General features: G+C 47.4%; 1 protein-coding gene across 8 annotated transcripts; it reads left to right on the top strand.

Moving 5' to 3' along the window:
• Positions 1-7: 7 nt before the first annotated feature.
• On the top strand, positions 8-19,890 carry pcm1 (pericentriolar material 1). Of its 8 annotated transcripts, XM_086120564.1 has the most exons (40): positions 8-190; positions 968-1,079; positions 1,836-2,072; positions 2,257-2,595; positions 3,794-3,964; positions 4,081-4,200; positions 4,287-4,476; positions 4,638-4,747; positions 5,319-5,595; positions 5,668-5,818; positions 6,613-6,834; positions 6,988-7,157; positions 7,258-7,484; positions 7,755-7,903; positions 7,982-8,111; positions 8,643-8,816; positions 8,906-9,081; positions 9,341-9,517; positions 9,891-10,158; positions 10,239-10,384; positions 10,453-10,547; positions 11,666-11,852; positions 11,922-12,226; positions 12,721-12,876; positions 13,029-13,085; positions 13,298-13,470; positions 13,594-13,722; positions 14,587-14,692; positions 15,450-15,611; positions 15,690-15,790; positions 16,439-16,573; positions 16,790-16,990; positions 17,068-17,118; positions 17,210-17,324; positions 17,439-17,596; positions 17,673-17,736; positions 18,492-18,706; positions 18,915-19,067; positions 19,126-19,249; positions 19,496-19,890. In XM_086120564.1, exons 2-40 carry the CDS (start codon positions 984-986, stop codon positions 19,507-19,509), a joined length of 6,231 nt encoding a protein of 2,076 aa, XP_085976690.1. In that variant the 5' UTR covers positions 8-190; positions 968-983; the 3' UTR covers positions 19,510-19,890. The 8 variants fall into 8 exon arrangements, with proteins under 8 accessions (XP_085976690.1, XP_085976685.1, XP_085976688.1 ...); XM_086120559.1 differs by lacking the exon at positions 19,496-19,890 and having other exon boundaries at positions 19,126-19,488; XM_086120562.1 differs by lacking the exon at positions 19,496-19,890 and having other exon boundaries at positions 9,894-10,158; positions 19,126-19,488.
• Positions 19,891-21,229: the final 1,339 nt, after the last annotated feature.

Genomic DNA, 21,229 nt, shown 5'->3' on the forward strand with positions numbered 1-21,229 from the left:
CCGGACACCTGCTGGTCAAGTTTGGGTCAGCGACGCTAGTGGATTTTACCTAAATACTGTATTGCCTTTCTTTCCACCAAATAAACGGTAAAGAGGAAGAAGCGGCGTAATTGACTGTACAATAATTTCTCACATGGATTCCACGCGGAAACGAATTTAAATATTGTCCACCACAACGCCTAGAGCTACGGTGATTATTATTCCATTTCACTTTGAAGTTTTCACTTGCTGTGAACCAAGTTGGTTGGCTACCGGTTTACCTCGAAGCTAAGTACTTGAAAGCAAGGCTAACACGTTTGCTAACCTGGGTTGTTTGTATAATCCACTGTGTGGTGGCTTTTAGCTTGACTATTTGCGTGCTCGCCTGTGTGTGTGTGCGGGGGGGGGGGGGGGTGATAGTTAGCATCAGACGCGTTACCAGACGTTAACAGGTAACATTAGCCAGTTTAACCCTTTAACCCCCCCCCCCCCCACACACACACGTACGCGCCACAATATTGTGTATTACGTTTGTTTAAAACTTTTTCGGCGGTGAGAACGATGCTCACTGCTGAGAAGCAACATAACACCACACACAGGAGTGTGGTGGGGACGTTCGGAGGTTGCCATGGTGATTCCCGGGGCTCGGAGCCACTCATATCCGCATTTGCACTAGTAGTTCTGCGGGCTTTCAACGTTCGTAGCCGCTCGCTTTGACGAGCCTTTGTGTTTAAGGTGCGCTCTCCTCGCGTATCTGTCTGTGACGCACAAGTGACGGCTATCAGAGCGTTTTTTAAATGCATGGGGTCAACTTGGAGGAGAAAGCGAGCCATGTAGCTCGACCCGTGTGGAAGCGGCGCCGAGGGCTCGTAGTTGAGACACAGAAGATAGTTATATGTAGCCCAGAGCGGTTTAAGAAACAAAACGTACCCGGCTGCCCCCCCTTTCAATGTCCATCCTGAACATTTTTGTTGTTTTGGGCTTTCAGCTTAGCGGGTAGTAACATGGCAACCGGAGGTGCACCTTTCGACGACAGCGCGGACGAGCTGCACAACTGGAGCGTCACCAACGCCAGCCTGGAGGACAGACTCAACAACATGGTAAACGACGCTAAATAGACACCCAAGTACCTAATTTTCCTGAAAGAACTATAAAGAAGCTTATGACAGAATTTCTGCTCAACGTCTTAATAGAAAGACAACAGGGGTTGAAAGTTTTAGGTGTATAATAATGATATACAAATTAGCTTAACATAAAAGCCATTAAAATGGTCACAGACCACACTGTAGAGTCATGTAGCTTGGTGTGTGGCTGGCGTGTTTAAGGCAATTGCAAAAAAATGTAGATTTGTATTTATCTATCCTGTGAGGGAAATTGGATTAAAGTGAGGCCTATATCTTATGCCTCCTTGAATAGAGAGAGTCTGTAAAATTGGCGCATCGGTGTGAAGATGCAGCATTTACCCGCTTTTGATTTTTACGCAGAACACAAGGAAGGTGAGATGTAGCCACAACTTAAATTGGCACATCAGCATCACAGTAGTACAGACATGTGTGCCTGTCAGCCAAGAACTCACCCAAGCGGGATATTGTGGTGTCCAAAGTGCATTTTTACCAGATAAACGTTAATATTTACAGATGTGTGATGAGTGAAAGAGTCTTGATTCCCTCTTAAATGTCACTGGCCCATGCCCCCCCCCCCCCGCCCCCATTCACAATTTTTTCTAACAATACTGAAGAACAAAGTGTAACTTGGCTGAAATCTGAGTGTCACAAGTACAACTCCCCCCCACCCCCAATTTTTTTATCAGACAAAGTAAATATTGGTAATCACTCATAACTCTTGTGATGGTTCAGGACTGGAGTGGCGCGCAGCAGAAAAAGGCAAACCGCTCGTCGGACAAAAACAAAAAAAAGCTGTCGGCTGCTTTGGTGGCGGAAGGCCGCCTGACCAACGACATTTCGCCCAGTTCTACCCCCTGGAGCGGCCGACGTAGGCCAGCGCACATGAAATACACCAGTCAGCTCTCAGTTCCGGACCAGGCGGAGCTGGACAAGATCCAGCAAAGGATCCACTTCTCCGATTTGGATGAGGTGAACATGAACTCTTTGTTTCACATTTGTCTAGTAACGATGCATGTGACGTGAATGGAATTTCTCCACAATTGCGAACGACATAGTTTCTGATAACCTGCGGATTGAGAACAATATTCAAACATTAACTAATATTTGATTCCAGTTTAGAGGGGCTTTTAACTTCTTTTATCCTCTCTCACAGAGCATCGGTAGTGATTCCCAGGGCCGCGTGACGGCCGCCAACAACCAGCGGCAGCTCGCGGCGGAGAACAAGAAACCTTACAACTTTGTCCCGCTGCACATCAACACCAACAAGAACAAGGAGCTGCTGCTGCTCCCGCCCGCCACCTCTACCCCTTCCACGCCCGTCGCCGTCAAGGAAACCAAGAAGCAGAGCGCGGCAGTGAGGGACGCCTTCACTCCCGGAGTTTCCACCAAGGAAGCGGCCGCGAGGCCAATACGTGGCAGCGCCGAAAGAGGGGCGGGTGCGGCGGCAAACCCAGACTACGAGGAAGGACAAGACAGCGTTGTCAGCAGCCTGGTAAGACGTTGTTCTTGAATTCCAGGCAAATTTGCCCAAATATTAGCGATGCACTGGTACTGTGACGCCATACCCAAAAAATATGTATCGATACTTCACACCGATACCACTTTAGCAGCCTGACTGCTAACTTGCGGGCAATTGGTGTCGGGAGCCATGGCAGTTAGGCGACGGAGTGGCTCGCAAGCAAAACCCAATTCTTACGAGTGTAAAAATTGTGCACCATTTATTGTTTGAATGTTCAATTTAATCGGGCGCACCTGTCAGTCACGACAGTGTGTGAGATTTTTGGAGAGGAGTGGCGTGTGTCTTGAATATTTTGGTCCAATTGTAAGTTGCACAACTGTTTTGGACATTGATGGTCTCACTGTATTAATGCAGTCAATGGCTGTGACAACTATAGGCGTAATGATTAATAGATTCAATCAAGTTATTGATTAGTCTGGTTGAACGTTTATTTATTTTTTTAAAAGCACAATGTTTTAATCAGCGCTGCAAGTCAACTTTGCAGATGAATCTTTTGCGTTGATTCCGAATCGGCCCTCGTTTGTTCTCTAGGACGTCAGGTTTTCATAATAATAAACACAAAATAACAATATTGGAAGATGAAATATAGTAATATAGTGTTATCAAATTAATCAGTAATAGTTTTGATCATCGATTCATCGTTTCGAGACCTTGTTTGATTTCAAATTTCCCAAATCCTCCCAATTTCAACCTCACTTGAAAAGATTCTCACATTTCTGTGGTCCTCCACAAAGGCGGACGTCTTTTGCCTGTTTTTGGACATGTTACAGACCAAACCAGTGACTGAATCCTAATTTTTGTTTGTGCACCCCCCCCCCCCCCCCCCCACACACACTTGTAACTTAAAGTTGGATCCCGTTTTTGTGTGAAAGAATGGCAATGAAAGCATGTTTAAAATGCGATTCATGAAAAAAATAGTCAACGGCCTTAAATGTAGCCCTAGTGATAGCGTCTATTTGAGAATATAGTCAAGCATCACTTTGTTCTTGACTACTGAGAAAGAGAAGTAGGGTGAAAGTGAGGAAGTCTGTATTTAGGGCAACTTATAAATACGCCGCTCTGGGTGCCCGCTGCAGTTTGTGCCTCTCCTTGTGACTGCCGCCCTCCCTGCCCCTCTCGCGCTTTCATCCCTTTGCACTTTTTAACAGCACCAACTCCATTGGTTTTGCAGTTGGTCAGCAAGCTGGTGCAGATCCGCGAGTACATCGGCAAGGCCAGCTCCATGCGCGACGACCTGGTGGAGAAGAACGATGTGCCGGCCAACGTGGAGCGCCTCTCTCATCTCATCGAGCACCTCAAAGAGCAGGAGAAGTCCTACCTGCGGTTCCTGCAGAAAATGCTGGTGGGTCTTTTTTTTTTTTTTTTTTTTTGTCTGCTGTCTCTCTGCTTCGTTGTCTTAAATCCTACCCTCAGGCAAGTCTCTGCGTTATTAATTTGTCACCCGTGCTGATGGGACAGGCTCGTAAGAACGAGGAGGACGACGGCAGGACGCAAGATTCTGCCGTGGGTTCCGGCTCCTTGGTCGAGAGCACCTCGCTGAATGTCGACGTGAGACCTCCGGACGCATCGAATGCGCCAGTATGCCTCGCTGAATGTCACCATCAAGTACTCCTGACGATCAAAGTGTTTGAGTTGTTGGTAAACACAACGCGATGTGCTTGCAGGGCGACTGGCCAAACGCATCCATGCGAGAGCAGAATGAGGAACTGGAGAACTTCCGGAAGCAGCACCTGCTGCTGAAGAAAATGCTGGAGCAGCAGGATCAGCTTAGGGCCTTGCAGGGCCGCCAAGAGGCCCTGCTGGCCATGCAGCAAAGCGCCGAGCAAGCGCTCGCAGTCATAGAGGACGCGGCGGGTGAGAGACCAATGAAACGCAAACCAAACACAAGCGCCACAAAGTGCATGCTGTACCGTAGACCCTCGGTGGCTCAGTCGCTGAAACCACAAGTAATTGGCCGCTGCCCCCCAAAAAGGTTTCTAATTGCAGAACATTTGGATTTTTGTTGTGTATTCCAGTTGTCACGGAAACCACGGGCAGCGTGTCCGGGCTGAGCATCACGTCGGAGCTCAACGACGAGCTCAATGATTTGATCCGGCGCTTCCACAACCAACTGCGGGACTCCCGGGTATGTCAGATCTTAAGCGCACGCAAACAAAAAAAAACCCCCTTCAAATATGCTGTGCACAAACAGCAAAATAATAGAATTGAACGGATCCTCGAGCCCTGATTTGTGCCCCCACTCGTCTAAACTTGGAATTCTGATTAATACTTCTTGGGCGGAAGAAAGATTTCAGCACATTAACATGAAGTTATCCCTTCTCATCCATCTCACGGGGTTGCCATTTTGGCCTTTGATTGCATGACATTGATGTCAAACTTTACCCTCTGGCTCACATTGTGAATGTCAAGACCAAACGTAGTAAACAGGCGAGCTATGTCGTTTCACTTCAAAATTTTGGAGTCACCATTGCATTGTCAAACCGACACGTGGATTAGCTTTAGCGTTTAAGATTGTCGGCCCTCAACGTTGTGAGGAAAGGAAAAAAAAATCTCAGAGCGCATCACAGCAGAATTTTTCTGCTCAGGATCAGAGACATTGCAGCGTTGGGCCGATGCCGACTTTGACAGCAGGGGGAGAATTTGTCGGCATATATCTATTAACCACATTCATCAAACTCCAAATCGTCCCACCGTAGACCAAGTCCGTGCCGGACAACCGTCGTCAAGCAGAGAGCCTCTCCCTCTCCAGAGAAGTGAGCTGGTCCCGTGCCCCCGGGGCGCTCGGCCCGCCTCAGCACAGGCCCGTACTGCACTCGGCCTCCGGGCCCCACGGCGGCCTCGATGGCGGGGGGACGACGGCCACAAGCGCCAAGCTCACCAAGCTCCAGGAGCTCCAAGACAAGAAAGAAACCATGGACAAAATCTTAGACGAACTGCACTCGCTCCGAGACCAGACGCTCAACAACAACTACTGTGAGCATTGAGAAAAAAAAAAGAAAATACGTTTTGGATTAAGCTGCTTCACCGACGTGCGTTCTCTTTCAGGCGGCGCGTTGTCAACGCAGCGCAGCTTGAGCACGGGCGGCTCTTCGGATTGTCCGTCTGCCAGCTGCTCAACTGGAGCCGCGGCTGCCGCATCCTTTCATCCGTTGCTCCCGCAACACGCAGACACCGACAACTCGAACGACAAACTCAGGTCAACATACACCAAGTATCTGGACTTTTGTCTTTACGCTTTCTGTTAGGTCACAGGGCAAAACAAAAAAAAAGTATACGTTGTATAATTGGATAATATGAATGACTTTATTTCAACCTGAAATTGACCAACACCTCATCAAAATGCGTTCATGCCGTACAGACTATTCTGAAAAAGTTGTATCGAAATAATTTTGTTGAATCTATTTTGTACTTTTGGTGAGGAGAGTTCTTTTCCAAAATGACCCAAAAGCCCAATTTAAAACTTAGTGTCACCTGCTATGTCATTCGTTGTGTAACCCGTATAAATTTTGCCCAACATATTCAGACCGAACCAATAAATTGTTTTCACTAGTTAACTGACGTGAGGGGGGGGCATTGTTTTTGATTTATTTTATTTGGTTGATTTTTTTTTTTTGTCCGTTATGCACCATACAATGAAATGCAAAGTGTGTTTTAAATTTTTATTTCTAAATAAATCAAATTAAATATTTGTCATCAAATGTACTCAACACACTTATTTCAGATTATATTTTTAAGTGATTTATATTTTTTAAATATCTTACTTTTTCACTGGCCATTTGTTTAATTTAGGCACAAAGGTCATGTAAAAAAAACAAAACAAAGCATACTTTCTACATAAAATCTGTCATGAAGCGTTAATCTTCCAAACAAAAAAATTATTCGGACAATGGACATTTTAATTATACGGTACTTGTCACGAGACATGTATTTCCATTTGATGTGACCTTTTTTCCCCCCCAATTTAATTTTTTTTATTTTGCCCACTATCAGAAAGCTGAAGGAGGTCCACAAGCGCCTGAACGAGCTTCGGGAATTAGTGCAGTACTTTCAGCAGACGTCAGACATGATGGTGGACGCGGTTAATGAAAATGTGAAAGAGGACGAGGAGGAGGAGGATGACGAGGAGGAGGAGGAGGAGGCGACGGAGGACAGCTCCATGCTGGAGGCCATGTTTGATTATGAGCAAGAGCGGCAGTCACCCACGAACATTAGGTGTGTGCCTAATTGCAGATAATCTAATTAAGTACACGGGTTCCATACTTTCTTTGTGTGTCACGAGACATTTTGTACTCGCCGGACTCGAATGTCACATGAGAGAACGGTGTGAAATTACACAGCTCTCCGTCGTTCGGTTTGCATGCTCAGGAACCCGCAGCGCAGTGCAAACTGGGGCAACTCGAACAGCCTCGCGAACCGCTGCAGCGTCTCAAGTAGCGCCACGACCAACGCCAACAATCGCGACAGTCGACTCAACAGTGAGATCAACAACCAGTCAGCGGTCAACCTCCGCAGCTTTCATATCCCCTCAGCCATTGGTACACTCACACACTCGCTCGCTCGCGCGCGCGCACGTAGCAGCCACCTTCTAAACTTGACACCGCACTCGATCCGTTTCTGGCTCCTCCACCCCTGCAGAGTGCCAGTACAACAGGGACACGGCCTACAATTGGGCGAAGGATGAGGACGGGCTCAATAATGACGGCGGAGGTGCCGGTGCCCAACCCGGTTGTCCGGACGACGAGGCGTCGGGCTCCGGGTCGGGCAGCAGCCTGGCCAGTGAAGCTGGCTTCTCCCAGGAGCTTCGCCAGCAGAAAGCCGAGCAGAAGCTACGCCGGCTGCAGGAGCTGGTTGCCATGGTCCAGGTGGGGAATATTACAAACTTCCACTGTCTTCCTCCTTCCCTGCTGACTTGGGGGAGAGAAGCAAGGTACGCCTTGGACCGGTCGCTATTCATTCGCGCGGTGCATATAAAGCAAAAAAAAAGCAGTCTGTTCCAAAACAGTGATGAGGATTTGTGCATGCGGTGCATGCAGCAGACACATTGCCAAAACCCAAATATCCCGGAATCTGAGCACCAGCTATTTATTCATTTGTTTTAAGGGAATTGTGTTTTACGCCGCCCCTGTGTCCAGAGCGACGACACGGACGCAACAATCAACGAGGACGAAACTTTGCACCAACAGCAGAATAACACTCGAGTTACTATGGGGGGACCACCCCCAGCCGCCGGACCCCAACAGGATCCCCGGGGATCAGACGCCGCTCTCTACAGCAAGGCCAGGTATGCGTTTTGAAGGAAAATCCCAGCGCACCTGGGCTTTCATCGAACTCCTTTCTCTTTGATGTGACTTGACGACAGGGAAAAGATCTACAAAGAGAAGCTTCGTCAGCAGAAGCAGGCACTCAAGCAGCTCCACGAGGAGCGTCAGATGCTCGGTGAGATCCAGGGCAAGATCCAGGACCTTCAGTTGACGTGTCCTGACCTGCAGGTACTCTGGACAAAAGGACACATTTTTGTGGTACATCTAGATAAGCATTTATTGCAGAACCTCCAGCTCTATCATGGAAATCCATTTTTTTTCCTTTTAGTCACTGTCCACTTCTCTATCTGGTTCTAGAGCCAGGAAATAACCAGCCAATCGTGAGTTCTCATAAGCTAATTTAGTGTCACTCAACAGCATGGGCCTGCCTCCTATCAAGGCATTCACAAGTCAGAGATAATACAGGGAAGGACCCCCAAATAATTCCTGTACTTCACACCCATATAGCGTATTGCTTGTTGATGATTAAATATGAATGAAACTCATATATGGAAATGATTCCATACATACTTGGTTGCTACTGTACTTTGGTCATATCTGGAGCATCACCTCCGTGATAAGCGAGTGATTACTATGAGCAGAGCGCTGATGAAATGGACTTGACACTGCTGCCTTACAGAAATACAATCATCTTTTCCCACCGAAACTCTTTTCCGAATGCTGCATCTTTTTTTTTTTTTTTTTTTTCCCCTCCTGCAGTCCTCACTGTCCAGCCAAGCGAGCGAGCAGGGTTTAATCTGGAAGGTTCCAGCAGCGGCGTCGACACCAGCTGTCGCACAGCCTTCCTCCTCATCGTCGGCGGCAAAATGCAGCCCGACCATGCTCAATCCCACCGCTCCCGAAGCCGCCGCGACTTCGGTCCCCGACAACGAGGTGGCCACACATACACAAACCCAGAGCCCGCTCCAGGTGAAAAGATGCATGTTTTCCAACCAGAGTTGCTCTTGTCGTTGCGTCGCCAGCAGCTGTGGTCGGAGATGCGTCGCCACCAGGTGGCGCGGGAGGAGCTGCGGCAGCGGCGCAAGCACCTGGAGTCCCTGATGGCCGAACATCAGAGGCGCCGCGGCCTCGCCGGCTCACTCTGTGGCGCTGACGAGCAAGCGGCTCCCTCCCAGCTCGCCGCTAGTCGGGACGAAAGGTATGAAGCCGTTCTCGGGCCGGGGGATTTCGTCCGTAAATGTAACGACATTAAAAGAGAGGTACAAGTGTTGCCTTCTTAGGAATCTTGTCATGATCTTTAGAGACATTTCATGCTGTTGCATTGTTGTTTGCATACATGTTTTCACTCAAGGCAGAATTGTAAAAAAAAAAGAAAAAAAAAAAGGAATGTTTGTGATTTTTATTGCCATTTCCCAGCCCTAAGCCACCTATGATTTGCCTTTTGCTGATGTAATCAGGACAATGGCCACCTGGGGCTCCACCCCCTGCAACCTGGACGAGGAGGAAGATGGCGACTATCACTCTGAGCGCAGCGCGGAGGAAGAGGACCGCTCGGAGAGCAGCTCTGCGGATGACGGCAGCATCTTCCCCACCAGCATGACTCAGCCCCTCTACAAGAAGAAGAACCAAGAATGGTCAGTCTGAAGCCCATCGTGTATTACATTTTTTTGGGGGGGTGGGGCGAGTTGGGAGAAGGCTAAAACGACACCCACTGGCGCACAAGAGCACGAGTTGCTCCCTTCGCTCATATTTCTGAAAATTTGTCTTGATTTATTTTTCTGCCAATTTTAAGTGATGCAATAAGATAAGCCAGATACACATGGCGGAGTTCAACATTCGATGCTGCCTCAATGAGGTCCTGCGAGATGAGCTGACGGCTCATGCATTGCCGACCACAGTCGAACCGAAAGTTTTGACATTCACAGCATATCTTCTTTCCCTTTACGTTTTATCTCAAAAGAGTTGGACTTTGACAACATTTGCTCTTTCTTACGTCTGCGTCGTCAGTAGCCCCAAGCCTCCACCAGCCTTTTCCTCCGTGCACGAGTCCCCTCATGTCAAACCGAAGACCAAGCAGCCACAGCCGCCACCCCCCAGAAGTTGGAACCCGTCCGCGAGTCAGCCTGCAAACGGCAGACGTCAGGAGAACCTTTGCTGGGCCTCTGAGGTCTCGGTGGCCGAGGGCTCCACCCACTGGCAGGAGCAGATTAGCCAGCTGCAGAGGCAGCTGGACTTCAGCACCAACATGTGTCAGACTCTGCTGCAGGATCAACAGGTGGCCGATTTGGTTTATACTTGTCCGCGAACGCCGCGCCTGGAAAATAAATGACGACTCGGTCTGCCCTGTTCCCCAAGATGCTGTCATACATGCTGCAAAGCGTGATGGCGGGCTCGTACGGCGCCTTGCCCAACAACCTGACGTCCCCGCAGGTCCACCTGGTCATGCACCAGCTCAACCAGTGTTACACGCAGCTGGCTTGGCAGCAAACCAACGTGCAAAGGTGAAAAGCGTTCAGCTTTAGATCCAGTCAGGATGGAGCGTCTTTTTACACTGTTGCGCTCATTGTAGACTGAAGCAGGTCCTGAATGAGCTCCTGCAGCAGCAGCAGGAGCCACAACAGCAAAAACAGCAACACACCCACCAGCCGTCGCCTTCAGCTGCAGGTTAGCACACGCCCTAGCAAGTCCCTTTTCCTCCATCTTGACAATACAGTAGTAGCCAAGGCTGCTTCTCCTTCACTTATTGGCCAGTTGGAAAATGCTTCTTGCTGAACACACGACTGGTGTCTCACATTGAGCTGAGTGAGTTGAGTTCAATCATGATAAATGTATTTGTTTCTGCAATATTTAAAAAAGAGACATTAAATCGGTGTTTTAGATCCAAAGACACAAAATCTGTCAATGTTCTCACTGAAAATGAGGTGTTGAGTTGAGGTGAGACTTTTGATAAATAATTAGTCTCGGATATACAGTGGTACCTCTACTTACGAACGTGTCTTCATACGAAATTTTCAAGTTACGAAACGCCTCAACAGGAAAATATTGCCTCTTGTTACGAAAGACATTTCGAGATACAAAAGGTAAAAAAAATACAGCGTGGGCTGCTACTCGCAGCTCCCGAGTTTCCTGAACGCAACATACTTCTAGCTGCTTTGCCATTGGCTACTACCGAGCTTTTTCCTGGCATCCCATTGGCTAAGAGGGACCTCTACCGTCTATGTGTGTAGATAGATGTGTGTCCAAAACGCCAGTCATAAATCACTTCTGAAACAGAACGTGGACTCTGTTTGACTCTGTTTTTTACATTATGCACAACTCTCATTTATTGTGCGATAATCTAACTCTAACACGTATTTTTTGATGCATTTTTATGCTTCATAGAACATTTGTGTCTGAATTTTGGGGGGCTTGGAATGGATTAGGGCATTTACATGGAAAACGCGTCTACTTAGAAATTTTCTAGTTAAGAAATTTCTTCCAGTGGTTGATTGGGGATTAGAGCAGATGCCACGACGGCATTTCTTGGTTGGCGATGGCACCGTCAAATGCTGTTTGGAGCTTTGAGATGGCGACAGTCAAGTAGCTTGCCACGACACACAAGAAGGCACGCTCAGTCGGCTAGTTAATAGCCGTCGTATTTACAAACGTGCGCGACTGCCGCCGAGGGAACGGAACTTTTTTTCGTCAACAGAATACCCCTTAAATGTGAGGAAAATCGGCACTTGGTTTCAGAAAACTCCTCACTGAAGTGATTTTTGTCTTTCCCTCTGACGACGCGGCAGGATTTAGCCTGTTTCCTCTCTTCCCTGCCGCCATGAGCCACTTCCCTCAGGGTGCGGCGAGTGCTCATCACGCGAGTCCGGAGCAGCAGAAGCGGCACTCGGACCCCAATACCTCCATCAAAACGGAGTCCATGACTTTCCCTCCTCCGCTCCAGCGCTCACCCCTTAACGTCATGGCTGACAGACGGTGGGTCTTACCTTTTTTCGGCGTGGCCACGTTGCAGGGCATTCATTGTTTCGCGTGACTTCCTTTTAGACCCGCGGGCCGGTCCAACAATTCCTTCCCAAACAACAGTGTCCCGCACCATCCGACTCCGACGGGGGAGCGCCGCCCGTCCTTCTCCCCTCCGTCGTTCACCCCACCGCAGCGGCGCCACAGCCCTCGGAACGAGTGCGAGCGGGCGTCGGTGGCCAGTTTTAGCAGCTTGCCCGACCGCGCCGATCCCACCACCGTCACCAAGACCTTCAAAACGGGGCGCAAGGCCTCCGCCCAGGCCAACCTGGCCTCCCGCAGCAAAAGCCGACGCAAGCGGGGCAAAGGGCACAACAAGAACAACGAAGGTACACCAGCATAATCCGAGACCTTAAGATGTTTTCTTTTTTTTTTGCATATCGCCAGAGGTGGCAAAAGTCCCTTCAAAGTCAACATTAAATGTAAAACATCATGATTGACTCAGAAATGTTCTTAATTAATATTTAAAAACATGCTAGTCATTAAAAGTGTCACACACAAAATGTTGCCCTTTTTAAAAAAATTCCATCGTTCTTTTTCTGTGGATAAGAAGAAAAATGTTGCATCCTTTTTTTTTCTTTTTTTTTTTAAATCATGAGGTGGCTGTCATTGGCCTTTATGATATTAACATGTGTACTCATAGGCTTGCGCAATCTGAGTAAATATTTGATGAATGATCCAATTTGTCCTTTTGTTAAAAAAAATTTAAAAAATTGAAAAAAATTACAAATTCAAAACTAACCGAACAGCCAGGAAAGCAGATAGCAGAAAAATCTCCCCAGGCGCAGTCATGCGGCCATACTTAGTTGCCACCCCTCATCAGGTCCGGAGAGCGACAGCCTGAGCAGCACGGTGGACTTTGACCAAGAGAGGGCAGCGTCTTCTCGCCACCACGACCAGCACCTGCTGGACAAACTCACGCAGGAGAAACTCGACAGCAAAAGCAAACTGGGCAACAGACAGGATGACATCTCCTCTGGTACGCCCTGAAACCACTTCTGCAACCCCCCTCCTCTGCTTTTGCTTGCTAATCGAGTCCTTTCATCACAACGTTTTAACGGCTTCCGTTTTCTTTTTGTCACCACCACCTTTTTGATTTTTGAGTTGACTGTTAATCTATCCTACTGACAGCCTATGCTTGGAGAACACCCTTCCTCTCTAACAGAATTGCATGCACAGAAGCAGCAGGTAAACTCACCACGCAAGTCCATGCATCATATTTTATATGTCTTTTTTTGTTGTTTTTTTTTCGATTTTACTTTCTTCATCCTCACTGCACCCACCAACACCTGCACGGACGCGCACATGCCGCACTTGGCGTCTGCACTGTTTGATGTTCTCGGCCGAAATACGGAGACAAATGTGTCAAATGTCTCCCCGGAAAAAAAAAAAACCCGCAGACGCGAGCAGCGACTTCTCGTTGTTCGAGGCGCTCAGGGAGACCATCTACTCCGAGGTGGCCACGCTGATCTCCCAGAATGAGTCGCGGCCTCACTTTCTCATCGAGCTCTTCCACGAGCTGCAGCTGCTCAACACGGACTACCTGAGGCAGAGGGCGCTCTATTCTCTGCAGGTTCGTATCCGAGCCAGCCTCAATGCCAATTTCCAAATAAAATGATTTTTCTCCCAACGGGGTCTCTCAAGCAAGTACCGCTCAGTCAACTTTGGCCCCGTGTCGTCTGTCGTGCTCCCACAGGACTTGGTGAGCAGACACCTGGCGGAGAAGAGCGCCTCCCAGGAGATGCCTCCGCTGGGCGCCGCGTCCTGGGCCGGGGGCTCGCAATCTGAGCTGACGCCCAGCGAGAGCTCCACCGCCAGCGATGTGGTAAAAGACCCGCCCTTTTCCGTCCGCCTAAGGCAGGGGTCGGCAACCCAAAATGTTGAAGGAGCCATATTGGACAGAAAAAAACAAAAGCCTTATATCAGCCTTGTAATGAAGGCAACACGTGCCAGATGTATTTATATTCACCTACGATCAAAATGACTAAGTTGGCTACAAATACGATATTTTTCGCAGCCACCTGCCTGGCATCCCGCACTGCTAATAGAAACGCGTGTCGCAGGCTATGACGCAAATCTTCCTTGACAGAAATGTTGACATTTAAATGTTGTTCTACACATTTTTTACAGCATTCGAAAAAATTAAGAATGTTGGTGTCATGTTTTTCCTACGACATAAACCATATGAAAACAACAAATATATTTCCCTCCCCCATCTTTTTCCATTTTCAAACATTTTTGAAAAAGCTTCGGAGAGCCACTAGGGTGGCGCTAAAGAGCCGCATGTTGCCGACCCGCGGCCTAAGGGTACCGTGGGGCGGTGAACGTCTCGAGATCCCGTCTCTAGTTTCCTTTCGTCTCAGTTTTCATCTTCGTCTGCCCGCTCCTTCTTTCTCCATCGCTCATCACTTTTTACTTTTTTTTTTTTTCCTAACTCGCTCTCCTTGCGTCCTTTCCATCTCGTCTCCCCCTTGAGTCTGGGAGTGGTTGGCCCCCAACCGTCCGTGCCTTCGTTCGTTGTTCTGTTGGTGTTCTGCTAATTGGGAGCCAGGCCAATCGTGTACAAATAATTCCTAGGTTCGAAAGTGATAGATGAAGCGCCTCGGTTTCTGTTTGAAGAACAGTCGGCGCTTCCAAGCGCCACCTGCGGGCTTTCTTGGAATGCTGAATGTATTTGGTATTTTTTTAGGAATTGGTGGGGAAGAACTTGAAGAAGAGAGATGACATCGAGTCCGTGGGGAATGACAGCACCTTGTCGTCGACCACCCTGGATCCGTTTTCCAAGGATGATCTGGGTATGTCGAGAGGATGCCTTCCGGTCCCGCCCGCAAACATTCGAGATCATACACACAAAGAACAAAAATTGACCCACCCACGTGCTTGAAAAACATTCATGTATGGGAGGGGGGGGGGGATCTTTGACACATTGCGCACGTATTTAAACACGGAAATGTGTGCAAATACAAACTTTACCTTTGGTATCTTGATATCCAAGTTTGATTCGTCCCATGAACTTATTTTGGTGGCCGAACGATGGCTCGTTTCTCAAACGCAACGATGGTCGCCTCTCAAGGCACCACTGTACCAAGAATCAACCGTCGGTGCAAACGCTTTGAAACAGTTCTCCATAAAATGACATGAGGAAGTGTGAGAAATGGAGAAATTCCCCCCAAAAAGATACATTCAAAATTGAAAGATGGAGCCCTGAGAGACTACATGCGATGTATTCGTAAATGAAAGGAACAAAAAAGTGAAATACAACCGAACTGAATTTTGGCACTGATTCTTTCACCCATCACCAGAGTGAGCCCGGTGGTACTCGTCCCACACTTTGAGAATGACGGTTTTGAATTATTTACATCACCAGGAGCTGTTTCAAAAAATGATAATAATAATAATCACAACCCCAGTGAATATGATCTGAAAATTTCTCTGACAACTAAACGCATTTCACAGAAAAAAAAAAATCTGCGTTAAAGCAAGGGCGCCTTAGGTGTTTACTGGTTATAAAAAAATAAAATAAAATAAAAAGTGTCATGTTTGACTGCCAAGGCAACACAGTGATCCACTTGGACAAAGCTTTGGCCCGGATGCGCCAATACGAGCGCATGAAGCACAAAGCGGACGCGAGCACCGCCGCGGACTCGGACCTCCGTGATGTCGAACCCGCCGCTGGCGCAGCCTCGGCCGTTGCTCCTCCAGAAGCCGTGGACGGTATGCAACGACATTGTCGTCGCCGCCCTCCTGTCAGGATTTCCTTTTCCGAATGATTCCACTCTTGTTTGTGAGCAGGCGGCGGCGCCTCTGGTGACGTGCACTCCCCTCAGATCGACACCTCGCAGCTCAACCGGCAAATCAAGGAGATCATGAGCGAAGTTATTCCTTTCCTCAAGGTAGCGCCAGAATTATGTATTTGTGCTTTCAACAAAAGGAGGCGTCATAATTCTGTTACTTGGGTCACATGAACATTTAAACAGTAGCGATTATCCTTATAGAATCGTCCATCCATCTATTTTCTGAACCACTTTATCCTCACAACGGAGGATGCTGGAGCCTATCCCGGCTGTCTTCGGGCATTAGGCGGGGGACAACACCCTGAACCGGTTGCCAGCCAATCGCAGGGCACACAGAGATGAACAACCATCCGCCCTCACACTCGCACCGAGGGACAATTTAGATCATTTAATCAGCCTGCCATGCACGTTTTTGGAATGTGGGAGGGAACCGGAGTACCCGGAGAAAACCCACGCGGGCCCGGGAAGAACATGCAAACTCCACACAGGGAGGCCGGAGCCGGGATCGAACCCACGGCCTCTGCACTGTGAGGTCAACGCGCTAACCACTGGATCACCGGGCCGCCCCCTTTTCGAATAACTGAGGGGGAAAAAAAAGATACTCCAATAAATGTTGGTAACTTGACAAACATACGCGCAAAGCAGTTGACATCAAACCAAGCACAACTTTGAAATCCCACCGAGAAACCAAACAGTGATGCTGAGCGCGTATGGACCGCCGTGAATCTCTTGTGGCTCTTTGCGTAGGAGAAGATGCACGAGGCGTGCACGCCGCAGCTGCTGACCAGTTTGCGCCGCCAAGTCCTGGCGCTCACGCGGCAGAACGACGACAGCAAAGAGTTTGTGCGCTTCTTCCACCGGCAGCTCGGGGCCATCCTGCAGGTACGGCGGAGGCATTTCAAGGGAGGGACGCCCCCATTTAAAACGAGGACTCGATTCGGCAACTTTCACGTCACCTCAAAACAATTTAATTTTGTTTAAAAATAATTTAAAAAAAAAAAAGTTGTTTAATTTCAACCCGATCAAAGACTGTCTTTTGATTTCCAAATCCCGCGTTTGCGATATGCGCCCTCGAAAACAAGCGTGACCTTTTGCTAGGATTCCCTGGGCCGCTTCATTGGCCAAACCCTGAAGGACTGCGGCGAGGACCTGCTGGTGGAGGTCTCGGACATCCTCTTCAACGAGCTGGCCTTTTTTCGACTCATGCAGGATTTGGACCACGGCATCGCCGCCTCCCCGGAAGCCGGACACATCGCGGAGAAGGCCGAACGTCCTCCTGATGCCGATCAAACTTTGAAGGTGATGTCATTTTTTTAACTGTCCTCCAAAGAATAGGCGGGCATTTGCATTCACGGAATCTTGTTGCTCCAAATTAGGGCGGCGCAGCACTCGAAGTGAATGCCTCGGCATCCCCCGACGAAGACACGGTCTGTCCTTTTTGATTGTCTCGCCCGTTCTTTTTTTTTTTTTTTTTTTTCGCCCCACTGTGCCTCATTTGGAACTTTTCCCCCTTCACAGGATCGAGACGAAACCAAGCAGGAAGTTCCTTCTCTCTTGCCGACTGACACGAAAAGCTACGATGAAGATGAAGATGGCGAAGAGGCTGATGGGCAGGCGATGCCGCCATCCATCAGTAAGTGAAACGAGTGTTCAACTCGAGTTTTCCCGAGGGAAGAGACCCAAATAAAAACGGGGCGTGTGTAATTCCTCCAACCTGCTGCACCTCTCCGACGTGTCTTTCGTGGAGGGCTCTCCAAAGCAGAGAGCCAGGCGCTGAACAACTACGGCAGCGGCGAGGACGAGAACGATGACGACGACGGGCGGGAGCCGGACGAGTTTGAGGCGGCCCCCGTGGACGTGCTGACGTCCTTGCAGGTCACGGCGGAGGGCCCGGGGGAGCCGCAGGTGGCTTTGCGACATCCCCCCCTTGAGTCGGCTTCCTAGCAGGCAGCGTGTAACCTGTGCTCGCATCCTTCTGCAGGCTCAATCGGCTGAGGAAACAAAAGAAAGTGACTTGGAGCCGGCCAACGACGACGACGACGACGGTGGGTGTTCCTCCTCCTTTTAACACCATCAGTCAAACACGACTTTACTAACAAGTTTGTTTTGAATAAAAATACAAATAGTCCTGATACGACAATGAAAGCCGTGTCGTGAATATTCGCTTGCAAACACCATTTTCGTCATAATCATTTGCTTCTATTTTCATCCCAACCGACTGCTGAAAGTTTCCCCTGTTCACACACTTTTGTTTCATTGACTCGGATCGGTCGGAATGTTTTTAATTATCAGGTGGCATGTATTCTTTCAACATTTTTTTTTTTTTTTTTTTGCACTCCGACATTATTCTAATATTACAAACGATTTCTGTTTTCAATCACAAAACAAAAAAAATACAAAACGGTTTCTTTTATAACTCCCTATTGCAGTGTACTAATATTCTAAAAATAAATTGTATGGCTATAGACTTGACACAATATATTTTTTTTATCACTACGCTGCTCTTTAGGATAGGAAAAAAAACCTTTATTAGTCTCGCAATGGAGAAATTCCCAATTCACAGCAGCAAATATATGAAAGGAAGAACAACAAAATATAGGAGCTGCTGGACAGGCTCTTGTCACGTTACTCAACATTATTGACTGTCATGGACGTTCATATTCGTCATGTGGTCATGAGCACATCTGCATGTCAGTCGTTGAAGAAGAAATTGTCAGTAGACATGTCTTCAAATCTTTATCGAAAGCCCCCCCCCCGTTTCATCATCTCCCCATTTTCCATCTCTTTTCCCACCAAACAGTCGAGAGCAGCAAGTTGCCAGTTCCGGCTTCGACTGAGGATGAACCCGCCGAGACGGCGAGTTACCACTCCAATGAAGAGGAGGACCCGGACGGCGTCACCGCCGCCACCGCTCCAGAGGAGAACATCAAAAGCGCCGAAGTTCACGCGGCCCTTAAAGACTCAAACACCACCAGCACCCCCGACACGGAATCCCCCGTCATGATCAGCGTCGAAGTAAGTACAAAGAAATGTGACGTGGAAGCATCACATATAATGCGGTGGATCAAGTAGTAGATTCTAAACTTTGTAGAATCCACTAAAGAGCAACGTGTAAAATTGCGAAGACTTGAGTTTAAATAAAATGTCTGTCATTGTGCTTTTTAGATGCAATTTGACCGCTTGTTATCAAGTTCTCGTAGGCTGAAATGTGGACGTTTTCCAGCACACCCAGATGACGGCACGACGAGAGCCAATCAACTGTTCTGTCATTGGATTGCAGGAAGCCGCCTCGGGCAACAGTAGCCAGAGGACGTCGGACGAGGACGATTTTGTCCGGGTGGACGATCTTCCGTTGCAGCTGCCCGTCACCGGCCGGGTAAAAGCAGCAAAATGTGATTGAAATCGACCGATTTAATCGACGGCCTGACCGACAGGAGGCGCTGCAGAAAAGGATCGTGGATGAGCAGCAGACCAACGACCTGCGCGTGGAAATCCTCAGTGGCAACGCAGAAACACCGCCGGGGCTTGTGGGAAACGGCGGCCACCTGAAGGAACCAGGTTGGATGTCGGCTCTTTCGTTCCCATTTGCACGTAACCCACAATCAAAATTCAGATGTAACTCAAATCATCTTTCCCCATTGAAATAAATGGAAATGCCTTTTTTTCCGTTCCATCTGTAACATTTCCATTTGTTTTGAATAAGAACATTCAAAATGTATACTCACAACTATATGACTGGCACAGTGTTGCAACTTCTTTTTGCTGTGAAATCGGTGATTTTTAATTTTTTTTTTCTTGTTTCAGAATCTTCCGAATGAGCCGTGACGTGAACAGTCGACCAATGAGCTTGTGTGTCGGTTTTGCACCGTCTTCTGTTTAACGAGTTCATTTTAACAATACTGTTAGTCGTGCCTTTAAGTTGTATTGCACACACATTAGTTTGTAGTTTTTCCTTCCATAGCGTGTTGGGTTGTGGGTCGGAGTTTAATGTCGACGCTTCTGACAAGTTCAAAACCCATTTGAACATTTTTCAGTCATTAGTTTGGAGCGTGAATTGGAAAGGTTCCTGCTCTCTTTATGCAACTCAGAAACACTTGATTGGCTTTCTTTTTGTGTTCGACTGTAAACGGGTTTTCCATGTTCACGTCTATGTCGGGTCTGTTAGATTTTAAATAAAAGTGGGTGTTTTAACCAAAGAAGCTGACTTGCAAATTTTCACTTATTTTCCGTGCACGTGTGAACTATATTATGCAGAAAAATAAAATAAAATTCTGGTATATTGGGAGCTTTTGATTTTGGTAAAAAAAATCACAGGAGAAAAAAACTTTTACAAGGAACAACAATTTAATGAGATAATAAGCTGAGTTGTCATATTTGAGGACAAACAATTTTTCTTATAGTGTAAGCAAGTCACTTTAACAAGAACTATTTCAGAAAATATTTCCTTTCAATAACACCAAAAAAAACCAAACATTTAAAATTTAAAAGCTTGTAAATTTGCAAACTGTAGCAAAATCGAGTATTCTAATAAAACTTCCAAGCAAAATCATTTTTTTCCTACATGCCAATATGTTGTCAAATGCCTTGATCGAGATGAACCTTCCATCAAATTCTTTGGGTGCAATTTTAATCAGTGTTGTGTCCAAGGACCGGCAACCCGAGGCCAAGGCCAAGGACTTGGAAAATTTTCCGAGGCAAGGCCAAGGCCCAGGACTTGAGAATTTTTCCGAGGCCAAGGCCAAGGACCAAGCACTGATTTTGAAGCTGAGGCCTAGCCGAGGACATGTATAAAACAATGTTATCATACCACTTGGCAGGTCTTCATGATTTGCAACACCCCTCCATCATAACCCCTTGCACTCCCTAACGCTTGAATGAAGTGTTTTTATTCAAAGAGTAGAACAGTCAGGGTACGTGTTATTTATACTGAGAAAAACAAAAAAGCATATGACATACATTTATGAATTAATGTTTTAGTGCAGTAGTTTCTTAATATGAAGTAAATCAACACTCAACGGGCATGACGTGGCACGGAAGACAACTTGAGAAATGACTTTGCATACAAGTCAATCACTGAGTGCAGAAAAAGCGGTCATCTCTGCAGTGATCATTTTACAGTTTACCTGAGTCCCATTATGCATGAGAGAGTCCCAAATTTCGAATTCTGAAATGGTCTACTTATTCAATTGCATATGATAATAACACAAACAACAACATATACACACAATGATAAACAAATGCTGGAAAATTTTAAATAATATAATAATATGTTTATTGTCATAATTTGTGAACCTCACATATAACTCCATATAACCTTTCTTTAACAGTGAACACAAAGTCCAAATTGGGATGCAGCTTACTCTTCAACGGTATTTTTCTGCCCATCAAATTGTTGCGCTCTCCATGTCCTCTTTTCTTCTCATGCTCTCCTTCCCGTCACCATCCCGATCAGGAGCCAAATGTAGCCATCTTTTGATTGTGACATCAATTTCCTGGTCTAAGGCCCAAGATGTTAGGCTGTTAGGTCTCACAGCGGCT

Source organism: Hippocampus guttulatus, chromosome 9 (assembly GCF_054856545.1).
Source record: "Hippocampus guttulatus isolate MCC_2025c chromosome 9, RoL_Hgut_1.0, whole genome shotgun sequence".
Lineage (NCBI taxonomy): Eukaryota > Metazoa > Chordata > Actinopteri > Syngnathiformes > Syngnathidae > Hippocampus > Hippocampus guttulatus.